This window comes from Miniopterus natalensis, chromosome 5, assembly GCF_054644295.1.
Source record: "Miniopterus natalensis isolate mMinNat1 chromosome 5, mMinNat1.hap1, whole genome shotgun sequence".
NCBI classification, from domain to species: Eukaryota; Metazoa; Chordata; class Mammalia; order Chiroptera; family Miniopteridae; genus Miniopterus; species Miniopterus natalensis.
This window is the reverse complement of record NC_142085.1, coordinates 11282513-11298927: the sequence shown is the minus strand read 5'-3', so window position 1 is coordinate 11298927 and position 16415 is coordinate 11282513. Positions and strand designations below refer to the sequence as shown.

Here is a 16415-nt window from a genome sequence, read left to right as displayed (position 1 = left end):
ACAGTCAATATCAAGTATTGACAAAGATGTGGAATAACCAAAACTCTCTTATACTGGTGGTGGAAATATGAATTGATACACTTTAGAAAACTGGCAGTACTTACGAAGTCTAAACTATATACATACACCTTATAACCCAACAATTCTACTGCTGGGTATATACCCAACAAAATGAGTACTATGTCCACCAAAAGATACATGCGAGAATATTCATAGCAACATTATTCATACTATCCCCAAACCAAAAAAACTCCAAAAAGCAGAATGGGTAAGTTATGCTATCATACAATAGAATACCACATCCTAATAAAAAATCATCACCCCTCTACAAAAATGTACATGAATCTCATAACTATATGCTTGAAGGAAAGAAGTTAAACATGAAAGAGTAAATATTACATGATCCCATTTACATAAAATTTTAAAACAAGCAAAACTAATCTATGGTGATAGAGGTCAGAATAAGTTGAGGTTATCAAATGGCATAGGGCACAAGGAGACTTCTGCTAGAGATGCTGAAAATGCACTGACTATATGTCAATCTGGATAGGTAGTAGTTGTACATAATGAAAAGACAAAATACAGATTGGGAGAAAATATTTGCAAAAGACATATCTGATAACCAGAGGACTATTATCCAAAATATATAAAATACAGTAAGAAAACAAACCCCATTTAAAAATAGGCAAAAAACCTGAACAGACACCCCACAGAAGATGTACAGATGGCAAAGAAGCATCTGAAAAGATGCTCAACATCATATATCATTAGGGAACTGGCAAATTAAAATGAGATGCCACTACATACCCATTAAAATGGTTAAAATCCAAAACAATGACAACACCAAATGCTGGTAAGGATGTAAAGCAACAGAAACTCTCATTCATTGCTGGTGGGAATGCAAAATGGTACCAGCCACTTTGGAAAAAAGTTTGACAGTTTTTTACAAAACTAAACACATTCTTATTACAATCCAGCAATCACACTCCTTGGTTTTACCAAGTTGAAAACTTATGTACACACAAAAACCTGCACATGAATGTTTAGAGCAGCTTCAGTCATAATTGCCAAAACTTGAAAACAACCAAGATGTCCTTCAGTATGTGAATTGATAAACTGCAGTACATCCAAACAATGGAGTATCATTCAATGCTAAAGAGAAATGATCAATCCATGAAAACACATGGAAGAAACCTTAAGTGCATATTACTAAGTTAAAAAAGTCAATGTGAAAAGGCTACATGCTGTATAACTCCAATCATCAAGGTATTCCAAAAAAAGCAAAACCATGGAGACAATAAAAAGATCAGTGATTGCTAAGGGGTAGGGATATGAATAGGCACTGCACAGGGCATTTTTTAGGACAGTGAACCCATTCTCTATCATACAATGGTGGATATATGTCATTATACATTTATCAAAACCCACAGAATGTACAACACCAGGAATGAACCCTATTTTTTAAATATGTTTTTTATTGATTTTTTTTTTTTTTTTTTTTTTGTGAGAGGAAGGAAGAGGGAGAAACATGGATTGGCTGCCTCCACACATACCCAGGATCGGACCTACAAGGTAGGCACGTGCCCTCACCAGGAATCGAACCAGTGACCTTCTGGTGCACAGGAGGACAGTCAACCAACTGAGGCACACCTGACAGGACCAGTGAACCATATCTTAAACTATGGACTTTGCGTGATAATGATGTGTCAATACAGGTTCACTGGCAGTAATGAATGAATGATTCTAGAAAGGAATGCTGATAGTGAGGGAAGCTATTTGTGTGTGGGCACAGGAGTATAGGGGAACTCTCCATACCTCCTATTCAATTTTGCTGTGAATCTAATACTGCTCTAAAAAAATAAAATATTTTTCAATTGATCAAAGTATACACTTGAAATGTGTGCAGTAAACAAATTATGCCTCAATTAAAAAGTAGAAAAAAGATTTAAGAAGAAAAAACTGTAAGGTAAAAAAACCATGGTGTCAGGATAGTGATTACCCTTGAGAAGGAGGGCAGTGACTGGAAGAGGAGAGGAGGGTTTGTTAGGGGCTGGGAATGCTATTTCTTGATACAGGTGCTGCTTACATGGGTATATTCACTCTGAAAATTCATTTCGCTGTACTCTTAAGATTTATGCATTTTTTACTATGTATATAATACCTCAATAAAAAGATTAAATTGAAAAGGATACAATATAAAAGTACATTGACATGCCACCTAATTTACCCAAAAATATACACAACCTATCTAAAATTAGTCACCTCTTCCCCACAACCCACTCATCATCTTCTAGACAGAATCACTTCAACTTAAAACTTCCAAAGTGTAAACTCTCACCTACCAAAGAAAACTCTACACACCACAGACAGATGACGTTATTGGTTGCTTGTACAACTTCACTTCGGACTTAGGAATAAATGACACCATGTTTCACCCAGTTGCCCATGTCAGAAATCTTGCTGCCTCTCTTCTCTTTTCCACCTCCTCTACCCAATCTTTCATCCAATCCGTTTCTGTTCTTATACTCAAACTCTCCTCTTCAGTCTTCAATGGCCCAGTGCTATGGACTGAAATGTTTGTGTGCTTCCCCCAAATTCCTACGCTGAATCCTAACGCCCAACATGATGGTGTTTGAAGATGGGCCTTTGGGAGATAGAGCCCTCATGAGTGGGATTAGTATACCCTAATAAAAGACCCTGGAGAGAGATCCCTTATCCCCTCCAAGACAGCACTGATGAGGAAGGAGGCTCTCATCAGACACCAAATCTGCTGGTGCCATGATCTTATACTTCCAGCCTCTGTAACTGTGAGAAATAAATGTCTGTTGTTTATAAGCCACCCTATTTTGTTATAGCAGTCCAAGTGGACTAAAATACCCAGGTGTCAGCCTACATTCATTCTCAGCTCTTCTTCAACAGCATTCACTCAGGGTTGCTTTATGTAGGGTCTACAGGCCCCATAGTCCATGGAGAGAAAAAAGTGTGTTTAGCCCTGGCTGGCATGTCTCAGTGGTTAGAGCATCAGCCCGTATACCAAAGGGTCATGGGTTCAACTCCTGATCAAGTGCACATACCTGGGTTGCAGGTTCGATCCCTGGCCCCAGTGGGCACACATGAGGGAGGCACCAATCAATGTCTCTCTCTCACATCAATGTTTCTCTTCCTCTCTCTGACCCCCTCACTCTCCCGCATACTCCTTCCCTTCCACTCTCTAAAAAGCAATGGAAAAAATATCCTCGGTTGAAAATTAACAAAAAAAGTAATATAAAATAAGTCTGTTTAGATCTATCTGGTTTCCTTTGTAATCATAGGCGTTTATTTTATGCATTATTCTAAGAACGGTCCTCAGATGGCTTCATCAAATTACCAAAGGGATCCATGACCCAAAAAGGTTTAAATGCTCTACCTGGCCCAGCTTGCATGGCTCAGTGGTTGAGGGTCCACCTATGAACCAGAGGTCACCGTTCAATTCCCAGTCAGGGCACATGCCCAGATTGCAGGCTTGATCCCCAGTAGGGGGCATGCAGGAGGCAGCCAATCAATGACTCTCATCATTGATGTTTCTCTCTCTCTCCCCCCCCTCCTTTCCTCTGAAATCAATAAAAATAAAATAAAAATAAAATATAGTGCTTCCATGCTTATACCCTCCAATTCTCTTCCACACTGCTGCCAGAGTAAATTTTTTGAAACATAAGTATCTGTCAACCATGCTTAAAATCCTTAAGTGGTCCCAACTGCTTCCAGGATAAAATCCAAACTCAATAGCATGGAAATCATGTTCATAATAGGCCCCTGCTCATCTCCCCAGCTTCATCTTCCCACCTGCCATACACTGCAGTTAACACACTGAGTTGGATTTGCAATGCTCTAAACTCAGCACACTCTCTCCCTCCTCTCTGCCTTTGCACAAGCCGTTCCCCCTGCCTGGAAAGCTCTCTCTTCACCATCTTTTCACACGGTTTAACTCCTGCTCATCTTTCATATCCATCTCCCCAGAGAAACCCTCCTGGCCATTCTCCACTCCCAGTCTCGGTAAGATGCCATGTCAGTGCTTTCACAGTACTCTGTGATGATCTCCCATAGCGCTTCTTTCCTCATGGTGTTTTGTCAGTTTATTGGTCTGACTCCCCTTCTTAGGGCAGAAGCTAAAGCAGGGTTTATTATTCCTAGCAGAGCTCAAGACAACAGTGCTTAACAAATGCTTGCTGAAAAAGGGACTGGCTCTGGAAAATAGTCAAACTGACCAAAGGCTCGTCAGAAACATCATCAGCTAACTAGGTGGCACTGGTCTGAAGATTACCAGAAATGCAAACTTCCCAGCTGAGGCAAGATAGTCCTGCATCTGCTAATCTGCTACCAATGCCCCTTCATTCAAGGCTGAGAAGTAAGCCCTTAATAAATGTAATTACCATGGTCAGGCACTGTGCCAAGGGCTTGACAGAGCTCACAAAATCTCAAAGCAACTCTAAGATATTCTTTTTTAAAAATAAAGAGGCAGAGAGGTAAACTGCCCAAAGTCAAGCAGAAAGTTATATAGTCGGGTTTTAAACCCAAGACTTTGATTCTATAACCCATGCTTACCCACAGAGCGCAGTTGGTTTTCCAGAGATCAGCATGCCCTATGTCCTTGGTGGTGTTTTGGAAGAGCTTGGGTTTGATGAGAGGGGCCCCTTCATTAGCTTCTCAGCAAATGAGAAAGATCTTATTCCCCAGGCAGCACTACTATTAAATTATTTAAGATTTAATGTAACCTCTTCCATATGTATTAGATGCAAAATCTTTTAAAAGGGCTTGTGAGAGTGTTTTTCCAAGAACAACAAGGAAGCTAAAAGATGGGAGTTGAAAAAGGAGAAGAATCAGCCCCCAAACTGGAGTTGGTTGTGGCAATCCCAATAAAAGAAAGTATATTGAGTCTCCATGCCCTGCTATAGAGACGCCATGAAACACCATCCTTTACCTGGCTGAGAAGGTAAATTTGGGTTTAGCAGATGAAAGAGCCCATGGAATTCTAATAGATGGAACACCAATTTTGCAGAAATCTGCCATTTCCTCTAAACTTTAGTTTAATTTGGAAATGCACCACAGCTCTCATCTGAGGATCTTTAACACTTCCCTATAAGACTCCACTGGACTCACACTACACACACCTCAAGACAGAATGTTTTCTTTCCTCTCACCTACCACCTAATCACATTAGTTTCACTAGCCCTTAAAGATGTGGCCACCTATCATATTCTGACTAGAAGTTGGTGACCACAAAGCATTTTCATTCCCAATTACCACCTCACTTCCTTCCACATTTCCCTAACCTCATCCCACATACACTCCAGTCTTCCCCTTAACCACCCTGTGTCCTTCACCCTTGCAAGCCACCTCCAAATCTGCTGTCTGTTACAGATCTGTCCGGTGACTTTTCTGCACCTAAGTTTAAACACAAAACCAACATGTCAATTCTTCCTGTCCCTAGCCCCAACAAAAAACACATATAAGTATCTACTTTATCTACAATAAAAATTATTCAAGTAAACATAGAGGGCTTTCAACTATGGGATTAGGGTATCTAGTCACTAGACAGTTCAAAACAAAAAGAACATGCAGTCTCTAGGAACATATACTTCCACAGAACAGGTTTTACTGTAGCTATCATTTTCTAAATTAATCCATACTGATGTTATTGAAATTATAAATCCCTAAAGAGACTCTAGTATACACCATGCAATACTCCACACTTTCACTCAAGATATCTTTATCGTTTAAGTCACAGCAACTGTTCCTTGACTACATCCTGTCCAATATGCACTGAAAAAAAAATATTTGCCTCACAAATAAAATGCAGTCTGAATACATCTTCAAAGTGCTACAGTACTGGAGGTGGGGGGATAATATGGATGATAGGCAGAGCTAATTAAGTGACCTAGCCACAGAAACAGGGAATACAGACCCCCCCAATCAATGCAAGAATAAAACACAAGTTCCCCTAAAGTAAGCATTTTTGTGTATCAACATCAAAGAACACCCCTTTACTTTTAAAGGTGAGTAGCACAGCTTTGCGTAATGTTAAAAGGAAAAAGCAAACTAGATAAAAATGCGTAAAGCCATACATACATTGTGGAGATTTTGTATCTATTAAAGGCAAAGTTTCATATGTAGACACACAAGACTTGAAAAACCTGGTTTTCTGGATTTCAATTGCATCTGAGGAAGATAAAGAAGATAAAGAATACCATCCATACCTACCCAGGACAGAAACCAAGAAATCATAAATCTAGAAACAACTCATAATGAAATACACCACACCTTCTCCCATGCCTCCAGTTTATTTTTTTTAACTTTTTAATTTTTTTTTTTTTTTTTAATTTCAGTGAAAGAAAGGGAGAGGGAGAGAGAGAAACATCAATGATGAGAGAGTCAATGATCGGCTGGCCCCTGCACACCCCCTACTGGGGACTGAGCCTGCAACCCGGGCTCGATGTGCCCTGACCAGGAATCCAAACCGTGACCTTCCTGGTTCATAGGTTGATGCTCAACCACTGAGCGACAACAGCTGGGCTCAAGCTTATTTTTTATTATTTCTTGCTGATAATACACTTCTGGCCAGTTTAAGAATGCGAGTGTTATTCAACCTACTTAGTGTCTCATTCATATGTTGAAAAAAAATTCTTTCAGAAGATAACTTTGCCAGCACATCTATCCATATAAAGCACCCTAGAAAGAGTTGAAAATTGAAAAATGATGACCTGTGGCCCTGGCCAGGTAGCTCAGTTGGTTAGAACGTCATCCTGATATGCCAAGGTTGCAGGTTCAATTCCCTGAAGGGCACATACAAAAAACAACCAATGAGCCCTGGCCAGATGGCTCACTTTGTTAGTGTCATCCCGTACACCAAAGGTTGTGGGTTCAATTCCTGGTCTGGGCACACACCTAGATTGTGGGTTCAATCTTTGGTCAGATGCATATAGGAGGCAACAGATTGATGTTTCTCTCTCACATCAATGTTTCTCTCCGTCTCTCTCTAAAATCAATAAAAACATATCCTCAGGTGATTAAAAAAAAAAAGAAATAACCAATGAATGCACAAATAAGTGAAACAAAGTAATGTTTCTCCCTCTCCCCCTTCCCCTCTCTCTCTCAAATAAATAAATAAATAAAAGGAAAAATGATGACTTGAAAAAGGCAAAGACTTTGAATGCACAGACATAATCAGTAAAGTCCTCCACCCAATCTGCAGTCTACAAATCCTTGCTCCCACTCCAGTTAGGTACCATAAACTACAGAAACCTCATGTGGTGCTCAGGAATGCTAGGAATGCAAGCACCTGAACCTGGCTACGGAGAAGTATTTGTGATACTTTTGAATGATAAGTATCAGATATTTCTCCTTTCAGGAAATGTGGCTGAGAGCATGATTATTGTATATAACTGCACTTCAACTTACCGAAATGTAAAAGACATCACCAGCTTTTACTACACACCACTCCGTTTCAGCAGAAAGAAATGGGAAAGGCACTCTCCAAAAGGTCCCAGGTACATCACCACCAACCTCACTGTTTGCCAGGTCATTCATGATGAGGGAGCAATGAGGCTAAATGAAACCTGTCCACAAACTTGAAACACAAAATACTGTGGTGTGGTCTACCCTCCCCGCACCAGGCCAGAGTGGTAGCAAGCTGCATCAATGACCTCTCCCAGGACATTCTTTTGCCCTAATACAAAATCGCACCTGCCTATGATATAGTACATCTGGTACAGTTGAATGAACAGTTCTAGTTTGCTAGTACTGCATCTTCTTCCTAGTGCAGTCTTCCTTCCTCTGGTTAACAGCTGTAGCCACAACCTCAGATGTCCAGCACTGTTTGCAGTTCTGACCCCTGGCCTAAGGGATGACACTGCATCTTCATTTATCTTGTGCCATTCCCTCAGCCTAGTACATCACAGATCACTTTGGTTTTGCCCGCTGCTGCTGGATATTCCAGTACACTCCACCTTCCTCTGTATATAGAGGCTTGAATTTACCAGAAAATCTAATGCACTTATCCCTAATCACATATCAAAAGCTGCCACGTGAAATTTACATTTGTGAAAATAAATATCATTCCTCTACAAAAGTCACAGGGGGAGAAAATGATTCTCTATTAGTCCAACACCTCCCTATACAGACCTCTGAGATTGCCAGTTAAACAGTGCAAAGAAAGAGCAAAGATGATTGACTCAAAAGCTAATATGAAAAAAAATGTTCAAATTATAGACTAATTTGTACTAAAATTTTAGTTCCCAAAACTGATCAAAGGAGCACTTCCCAGTAATCTGTATTAACAATAGCATTGCTTCCCCCAATGTAAATAAAATAGTATGTAAGAGCTGGAAAGAAACAGTTAAATTAGGCAAATCCCTCATTTTCAGAATATGAGAAAACAGGATCTGGAATGTTCACAAGAATATAAGGTTGAATGTCAATTATATCTCAAAAAACTAGAAAGAAAACAGCCTTAGGTAGCCTAACTTCCTATCTGGTCAACATTCTGGAACAGTACTGTCTAACAGAACATTCTGGGAAAATGAAGTGTTCTTTACCTGTGTTCTTCAATAGGGTAGTCACTAGGTCTTGAGCTAGTGAGTACTTAAAATGCAGCTAGTGTGACTGAAAAACTAAATTTTAAATTTTATTTAATTTTAACTAGTATTATTTTAAATTGCTACATTTAGCTGGTGGCTACCATACTGGGTAGCACAGTTCTAGACTAGGGTCTTAGATTGTGATTATTAAACACTTCAAATGAAGTTGCTTAACCTCTTCTGCACTTAACACATACAGGACATTTCTTCATTATGCCTAAATATCTCTTTCAGCAACATAATCTTGCTATATAGGGACCCAGCCCAGAGCAGAATGAGCCTGTTTCTCAAAACTCCTAGTAGAACTGAGTAACATCAGTGTCACCCACCCAGTGGAAGGAAGGCCTTCTTTTGCAAACCACTCTAACACAAAGTCCTACAACATCCAACTAGCCTGAATCTGGATGATTTTTTAAGTATTTCATTAAAAGTATTAAAGGGTTCAGCTATGACCAGTCACTTCCTCTATATGGTTTTGTGGAGATACTGGGTGGTTCAGTTGGCTGGAGTGTCTTCTGGGGTTGATTCCAGGTCAGGGAACATACCTAGGTTGCGTGTTCCCCAGCAGGGAGCATATGGGAGGCAACCAATTGGATGTTTCTCTCTCTCTCTCTGCCCCTCCCCCCCCCCAAAATCAATGGAAACCTATGCCCAGGTGAGGATTAAAAAAAAAGAAAAAAGAGCCTGGCAAGGCCTGGCTCAGCAGTTGAGCATCGACCTAGGATCCAGGCGATTGGGGTTCAATTCCCAGTCAGGGCACATACCCAGGTTGCGGGCTTGATCCCCAGTCGGGGGCATGCAGGAGGCAGCTGATCAATGACTCTCTCATTATTGATATTTCTCTCTCTCTCCCCCCCTCTCCTTTCCTCTCTCTGAAATCAATAAAGATATATTTTAAAAAAAAAATTCTTAACCTCAATCTTAATCTGACTATTATTATAGGATTTCAAAACTTTGCATAGATACAACCTCCTTATAACCTAATAAAATATCCAAATTATATTAATGCTCCACTCTGTTCTCAATAAATAATAATACATTGGGAATTTTTTTTTTTTTTTTTATGAACTTTATTCATTTCAAAAAATTCTCAGTTCTCTAATTTTTCCAGTTAGGAAAAAGTTAGCGTGTGAAAACCAATGTTAACATTAATGCCATTAAGAATCATAAAAAAAAATTTTAGTCAAAACTTTTCTGTACAACAAAGTATTGGGTTCTCCTCTTTTTTGGAGAGGAACAAGGTGACTAGGGAGAAGAGAATACCGCCAGAAGAGCCATATATCCTTTATGTTAACTGGATGTAACTCTAAAAAGCTACTGCCTCAAACCAATGTAAATAATGTTTTCTTTTTTAAAAAAAAATTATCTCCCTGTGTTTCATCATATAAAAGGGGCAAATTTCCTAATTTCTGAACACCCCAAATGTAATCAGGAAAACAGAGCAAATAGATAAACATATTGACAGTGAGTAGTTCATTTAAATCACGTTGTATCTTCAGGTGCGCACAATATTGACAGATGGAAAGAAAAGGTGCACAAACAAGCTGTTTTGCTTTTAAGAGAATGTTTAAAGGGTTTTATAATCAAGGGATAATTAGTGACATCACTGGAATGAACATTCTGATTACCTAGTGATTCATGCTGTGCTCTCATGAACTTGAAAGTCCAGGTTAAGCTGGTGGAAGTGTGGCAACATGTTCCCACTGGGAGACAGACTGAAGAATGAAACTGCGTATGAGGGCCACACACTGCTATGAGCCAAGCACATTAGCCAAATGATGCGCAAAGTGACAGAAACAGAGACCTATATCAATTTCCAAAGACTAGGTTCAGAAAAAAAAGAAAAGGAAAACAGGTATATAAACATGTATGTAAATTCTATTTAAGGTAACTCAATTATCTTGTGATTCACAAAAGTAAAATGGAATAAAACAAATCACGTTATATGTTCAATCAACTTTCTACTAGTAACCATTTTAGGAACAGAGTTTATTTTGTGAGAAAACTCTTGATCTCTGCATAACCCCATCTTTATTACAAACACATCTATTATCTAGCCCTGGTCAGTTTGGCTCAGTGGTTAGCACATAGGCCCACAGACCAAAGGGGGGAGGGTTTGATTCCTAGTCAAGGGCCGTGCCTCAGTTGCAGGTTTGATCCCTGGCCCCCGCCAGAGTTCGTGAGGGAGGCAACCAATCGATGTGTCTCTCTCACATTGATGTTTTTCTCTCTCCCTACCTCCCTCTCCCTCCCACTCTCCTTGAAAAGCAATGGAAAAAATAACCTCGAGCGAAAATTTTAAAAATAAAATACATCTATTATCTAGAGACAGACTCACAGATAGAGAGCAGGCAGACAGCTCTGGTGAGGGGAGGTGTGGGGGATAGGTGGAGGGATTGAGCAAAAAAGAAAAAAAAAGAAAACTCATGGACTCAGACAATAGTATGGTGATAGGGGGAGGGGAGGGAGACGAGGGCATAGAGTGCATAAATGGTGATGGAAAATATAAAAGAAAGCAATGCTCTATTCAAATACATACATACATACATGTATTATCTAGTAGAACTAGTGGGTAAGTAAAATGCTTCAACAGAATAGATCACAAAGGTGAAATACCAATAAAATCTATTTCCCTAAAGAATATATACTGGTCTAATATTTCTTTTATGACATGATTCATTAGAAAGAAAGGCTTCTTTTCTTTTTTTATCAAAACAATTAGTAGTTTACCCAATAAGTTCCATATTTAAATACTCCATTACTCCCTAAATACCAGACTGAACATTTACATCTACCTAATTATCCTTTCTATTATCCTAATACACTCAGTATATTTATTGTCTTAGTCTTCTTCCTGTATTTTTATATTCTAGATCTGCTCTTTCAACAACTTTTGAAAATACCTGTGAAAAATCCACATCCCTCCGTACATTTTAAATGTCCAAAACAATTTAAAATGTAGCTTCAACTAATATTTATATCTGTATAGTTTAATCTTTTTTTTAAATATGTCTTTATTGGTTTCAGAGAGAGGAAGGGAAAGGGGGAAAGAGAGAAACATCAATGATGAGTCATTGATCAGCTGCCTCCAGCACGCCCCCTACTGGGGATCAAGCCAGGAATCTGGGCATGTGCCCTGACGGGAATCACACTGCAATCTCCTGGATCATAGGTCAATGCTCAACCACTGAGCCACACTGGCTGGGCTCTGTGTAGTTTAAAAATGCTTTTCTATATGTGTATACATGAACTAAAGAAAATGTACTCTATTTCATTTCATATTTGACAATTATAAGTTAATGTGTATTTTGCATGATTACTGACTGCCTAAAATAAGCAAGAAAATGCTCATATTTCACTAAAAGTTTTAAGTCTCTGTTTCGGGGGTGGAAAACTCTATTGTCATTAACCCTAAAAACACTGTATGTATTAATACAAAAAACTTTCAAGTTTTATAAACAGGTAAATCTTCTACAATTTCCAAGGTAGCAAAGTTTCCCAATGGAAAAACAGTCTCTCTATAAAATGGTTCAAAAATTACCTGCACACAATTACACAATATAAGCCAAGAGGGAGAGAACTAGAAACTTTATGTGTTCTAAACACTAACACATTTGCATCATATGGCCCTCTTGGCATTCTTCGTTCTAATTGTGTTCCCACAAAAAATACGTCAAAGCTCTCCTATTTAACCAAGCCCCAATGATTGGTGTCCTGACTGGATGATGCTGGACAGCAAGTTCTGCAGCCTGTGTCACTGGAGAATAAGGCAATCCTAAAGGAAATGCCTTTAGTCTGCTGGTGCCAGAACATTCTGCTGAGAGGCTCCTCTGCAAAAGGCTGGGTGTGTGCCCTGGCTAGCTGACTTTACAGACCTACAGCTCCCAGAGTGCAATGTTGACTGAAGTTTTTTAGACTCACTTCATTTTCATGAAAGGAAAAGGCAAACGATACCTTCTGAATGGCTTTCACATCTATCTATTTCTCTCCATTCTCCCTGGCCACTATCCCAGTGCAGACCACCATCATCGCCAGCCTGTATTACTCCTCTGGGTAAGTCTTCTGTTATGTCTGGTAACACCCCACGAACATACATAATAGACCACATTCACAAAGACTCACACAACCATACGCATACACCCAGGCCACTCTCAAGCTGATGCAATAATCTTTCACATTAAAGGAAATCACTTCTCTACCCACTCAAGGTTCTGCAATAGCTTCCAAGGATAAAAGCACTCAGGATAAAAGTCCAAAGTCCTAAGCATTACCTTTGGGGCCCTGCATTATCAGTTGCTCTCACCATCTAAGCCTCATCTCTAGGCAATCCCCCTTCACAATCTACCAATCAACCCCAATGAACTTTCAGTTCCTCAAATGTGTAGTGCTCTCTCTCACATCCAGGCTTCACCCATTCTATTCCCTCTGCCGGAAACACTCCTCTACCTACCTATTTCCATTCTCTTACATGACTAGGCTGGTGTCACCTCCTCCAAGCTATCTTCCTTTACCTCCCACATAACCTGTACCAATTCTAACACATTGTATTATAACTGTCACTTTTCTTCTCTATGCCCCTGCTCCCAAAGGATAAGGTTGGTCCCCCTTTGTCCACCATTATAGCAGAGGCACTCAAATTTTTTTTAATATATTCTAAGTTTAATGAGCACAATATGAATGTCACCCATGCAATAAAGGAAACATGTTCGAAGTCAGTTAAGATATGATGGAAACTAGGCAGTAATTTCATTATCCTTTGGTATAAAATGCAAACTATACAGGTACCTACAAACACCTTTAGAAAGGTTAAAACATTACTTATTAAAAAGAATACCTTTCACCATAAAAATACTAGTTTTGTGGTCACTACTTCTGTTACGCAAATTGCAGTTCATAAAAAATGCCAGTCTGAAAGTATCAAAAAAGAAGTTCTAGTTGCTTATAGGCCAAGTATGCATCAGTCTAACTATCCCACTTTGCTACTACCAAAATCTTGGCATTACTCAGAACTCTGATGTCTAAAGGTAAAAGGCTACTCCAACTCCTTAATTTTTAAATCTTGATATAAGTCTTTCAATATGGGTTCCACTCCTAACAATGGCCCCAAGGAAATAAACACGTTGCCAGGAAATAGACCTCTGGTATGTCCTGGGCATTCCTTGCCATTGGCAGCTACTTTCTTTGAGCCACATGTCTTCTTATAATGAGTTACAATCTCAGGTTTGTGACACCAGATTTTTCCAGGGCTGCAGACTGATGTCATAAACAGGATGGTACTAAGCACTCTAAAGAGTTCATCAGCTCAACCCTAAACTCCCTGCATGCAAGGTGCAAGTTATCTACCCTCTCTAAGCCTGTTTTCCTCCATCTATAAATAAAGAGAGAAGACTTCTTAAGATTCTTGTGGGAGTTAGACTATCCAAGAGAGCACTTAGCAGATAACCCAATTATTATTTTCAAGTCAAAAAGAAGGGAAGACTATAAAACCTAAATATTTTCACATCTTCGGAACTTTTGGTAATGTCACAAGTTATTTTTTACTAATGTTCTTCCAACTGGGAAATTTTTTATAAAAGGCAGAAAGAAGAGAAAATGAAACTATTTCTTCATCATAACCCTTGGATTTGATAAATTCCACAGAAATCTACATTAAGATACACTTCCTAATCTTTCTCTGCACTCCCCGAATCATTGCCTTAATTTCTACCTTACCCATTCCTAGGTTCTGAAACATAGGAAAGATAAAATACTTTAATACATCTTCCCAAGATGTCCTTACCAGAAATAACCATTTCCTTACTGCCTCTATGCACCTCCTAATATACTGAGTCTTTGGAAAATAAAACAAAAAGAAAAAAGGTCTCAATCACAAAAGTTGGCCTTCAAAGTCTCCAGTTTCCTTACAATGGAACTAGAGTCATCAGGTACTATGGAGGCACCTGTTAGGTAAGAGGGGTGGCAATCTGCGAAACTCAAGTATTCCAATTTAAACTATAGGCGGAAAAGTTGATTTCCCACCTCACATTTTTCAATTCTAACACAGAATGGCCAAGTAATAACATAGGCTGGTCAATGCGAATACTTTTATCTTATTTTTTAACGGGGAGAGAAGGGAATTTGAGCCAATTAAGCAATTGGTTCTCACGGTCCCAAGCTAGGCTGACTTGATTTTTTTTAACAAGGAAATTTTACAGATCTTCTGAAACATGTTTTAAATAAAGGTGAGGCCTCAACTGTCGTATAACTTGACCTCAGCCTGGATTCTGCTCTCTATTTTTTAAAAAGGGTGACGTGTGAACAGCTTCCTAAAAGCAAATGGGGCACTGGGATATAATTTAGGAAGTGATGATGCAAGTCTCTGGGGGATAGGGAGGAGGGGAGGTGAAAAAGTCACAGGAAATACCCTCCCGGTGCCTGGGCACCAACTCATACGAAGGAGGGGGAAGACAGGGGGAACGAAGGGCTGGCCTCCACAAGCCAAGAAAAGGGGGCACCCCAGCTCCACTGTAGGTACCAACGCCGCCCCCACATCCCTCCCCGCTGCCCTGCCCCCCTCTCCCGTGGCCCGGGCCTTCCCGGGCAGCCAGAGACACGAGCAGTAGAGTCCCAGAGGGTGGCAGCGCACCCCGGGCAGCGCCTTCTCTGCCCACCCCCACTCCCCACCCGGCACCCCACCCCGGGACTCGGCCCCTGCCTCCCCGTAGGCCCAGCCTGAGCCCAGCCCCCAGCGTTCCGGCCTCCCCGGCCCTGAGGCCTGCGGAAGAAGCCCCCGACCCCCGACCCCGCCCCCACCCGGTAGGGCACTTACCCCCAGAAGCCGCAGGGACAGCGAGGCGGCAGGCTGGGCGCTTTGCTGCGCTCGCTCCCGGCGTCTCCCATGGTGCTCGGCGGCGGACGCGGCGGAGCTCGGCGGCAGCAGCGGTGGCGGCGGCTGGGCCTGGGCCCCGCTCGAAAGAGGCGGAGGCGTCGGCGGCGGCGGCGGCAGCGACTGCGGGGGGCTCGTGGCGGGGGGAGGGGGAGGGAGCGGGCGCGCGGGCAGGCGCGAGTCCGGGGCTCCGAGCCGGGATTCCAGGCCGGTCAGCTGGAGGCGGGCCGCACCACTAGGCCTGCGGAGACGGGGGGGCCGGGGGAGGCAAGGAGAGGAGTAGGAGGGGAGCTGAGGAGGAGGGGCCTGCGGGTGAACCGAGGACCGCGGGGAGAGGGGGGAGGAGGGAAGACCCGGCGCCCTCGGCAGCTCCCACCGCCGCTCCCAGCCAGAGCGATGTCCCGTGTGGCGGCGCTGGGAAGGACCTGAGGCCCCCGCCGGCTCTGGCGTAGCAGCGGCCGCAGTGAAGCTCCTGGCCCCGCTAGCTCTCCCCTCCCCGGTAGGCTGCGCTGACCGGACAATGGCCGCTCCGCCCCCTCCCCTCCTCAGGCACCCCTCCCAAGAAGTCACAATGGTCTCGCCCGAGGGAGCCGCCGCCAAAGCCTAGCAGCTGATCAGCTGGGATCCGGGCGTGCCACTTTGTTCAGCACCTCAAAGGAAGAGTGTGGGGCTGTGAGCAGACCTAGAGCGTCGCTATCACTCGGCGACGGGCTTGAGGCTTCCGTAGTCTTGGGACTTAAAAAACCTGAGGCAAACTTACCTCCCCCACCCCTACGTCTGGAGAAGGGGGAGCCGACTTCTGAGTACTTGGGGGCGCGGTGCCCCCCCCACGTGAATGGTATGCCCCAAGTGGGAGGGAGAGGAGCAGATTAGTTGTTTGGGATAAGTTGGGCCAGTCCCGGAGCAGAGGCCAAGCGCCGCGCAGGCGCTCAGAGACC

At 42.0% G+C, this 16415-nt stretch overlaps 1 protein-coding gene across 1 annotated transcript in view; it reads right to left on the bottom strand.

Annotated features, from left to right (window-relative positions):
• The window catches only part of ZFAND3 (zinc finger AN1-type containing 3), a 315800-nt gene extending 300285 nt beyond the window's left edge, over positions 1-15515 (bottom strand). The window contains exon 1 of the mRNA XM_087817371.1: positions 15421-15515. Within this exon, the coding sequence (XP_087673497.1) occupies positions 15421-15491 (71 nt within the window). The 5' untranslated portion in view covers positions 15492-15515. The remainder of the gene's footprint in view (positions 1-15420) is intronic.
• Between the last annotated feature and the right edge of the window lie 900 nt (positions 15516-16415).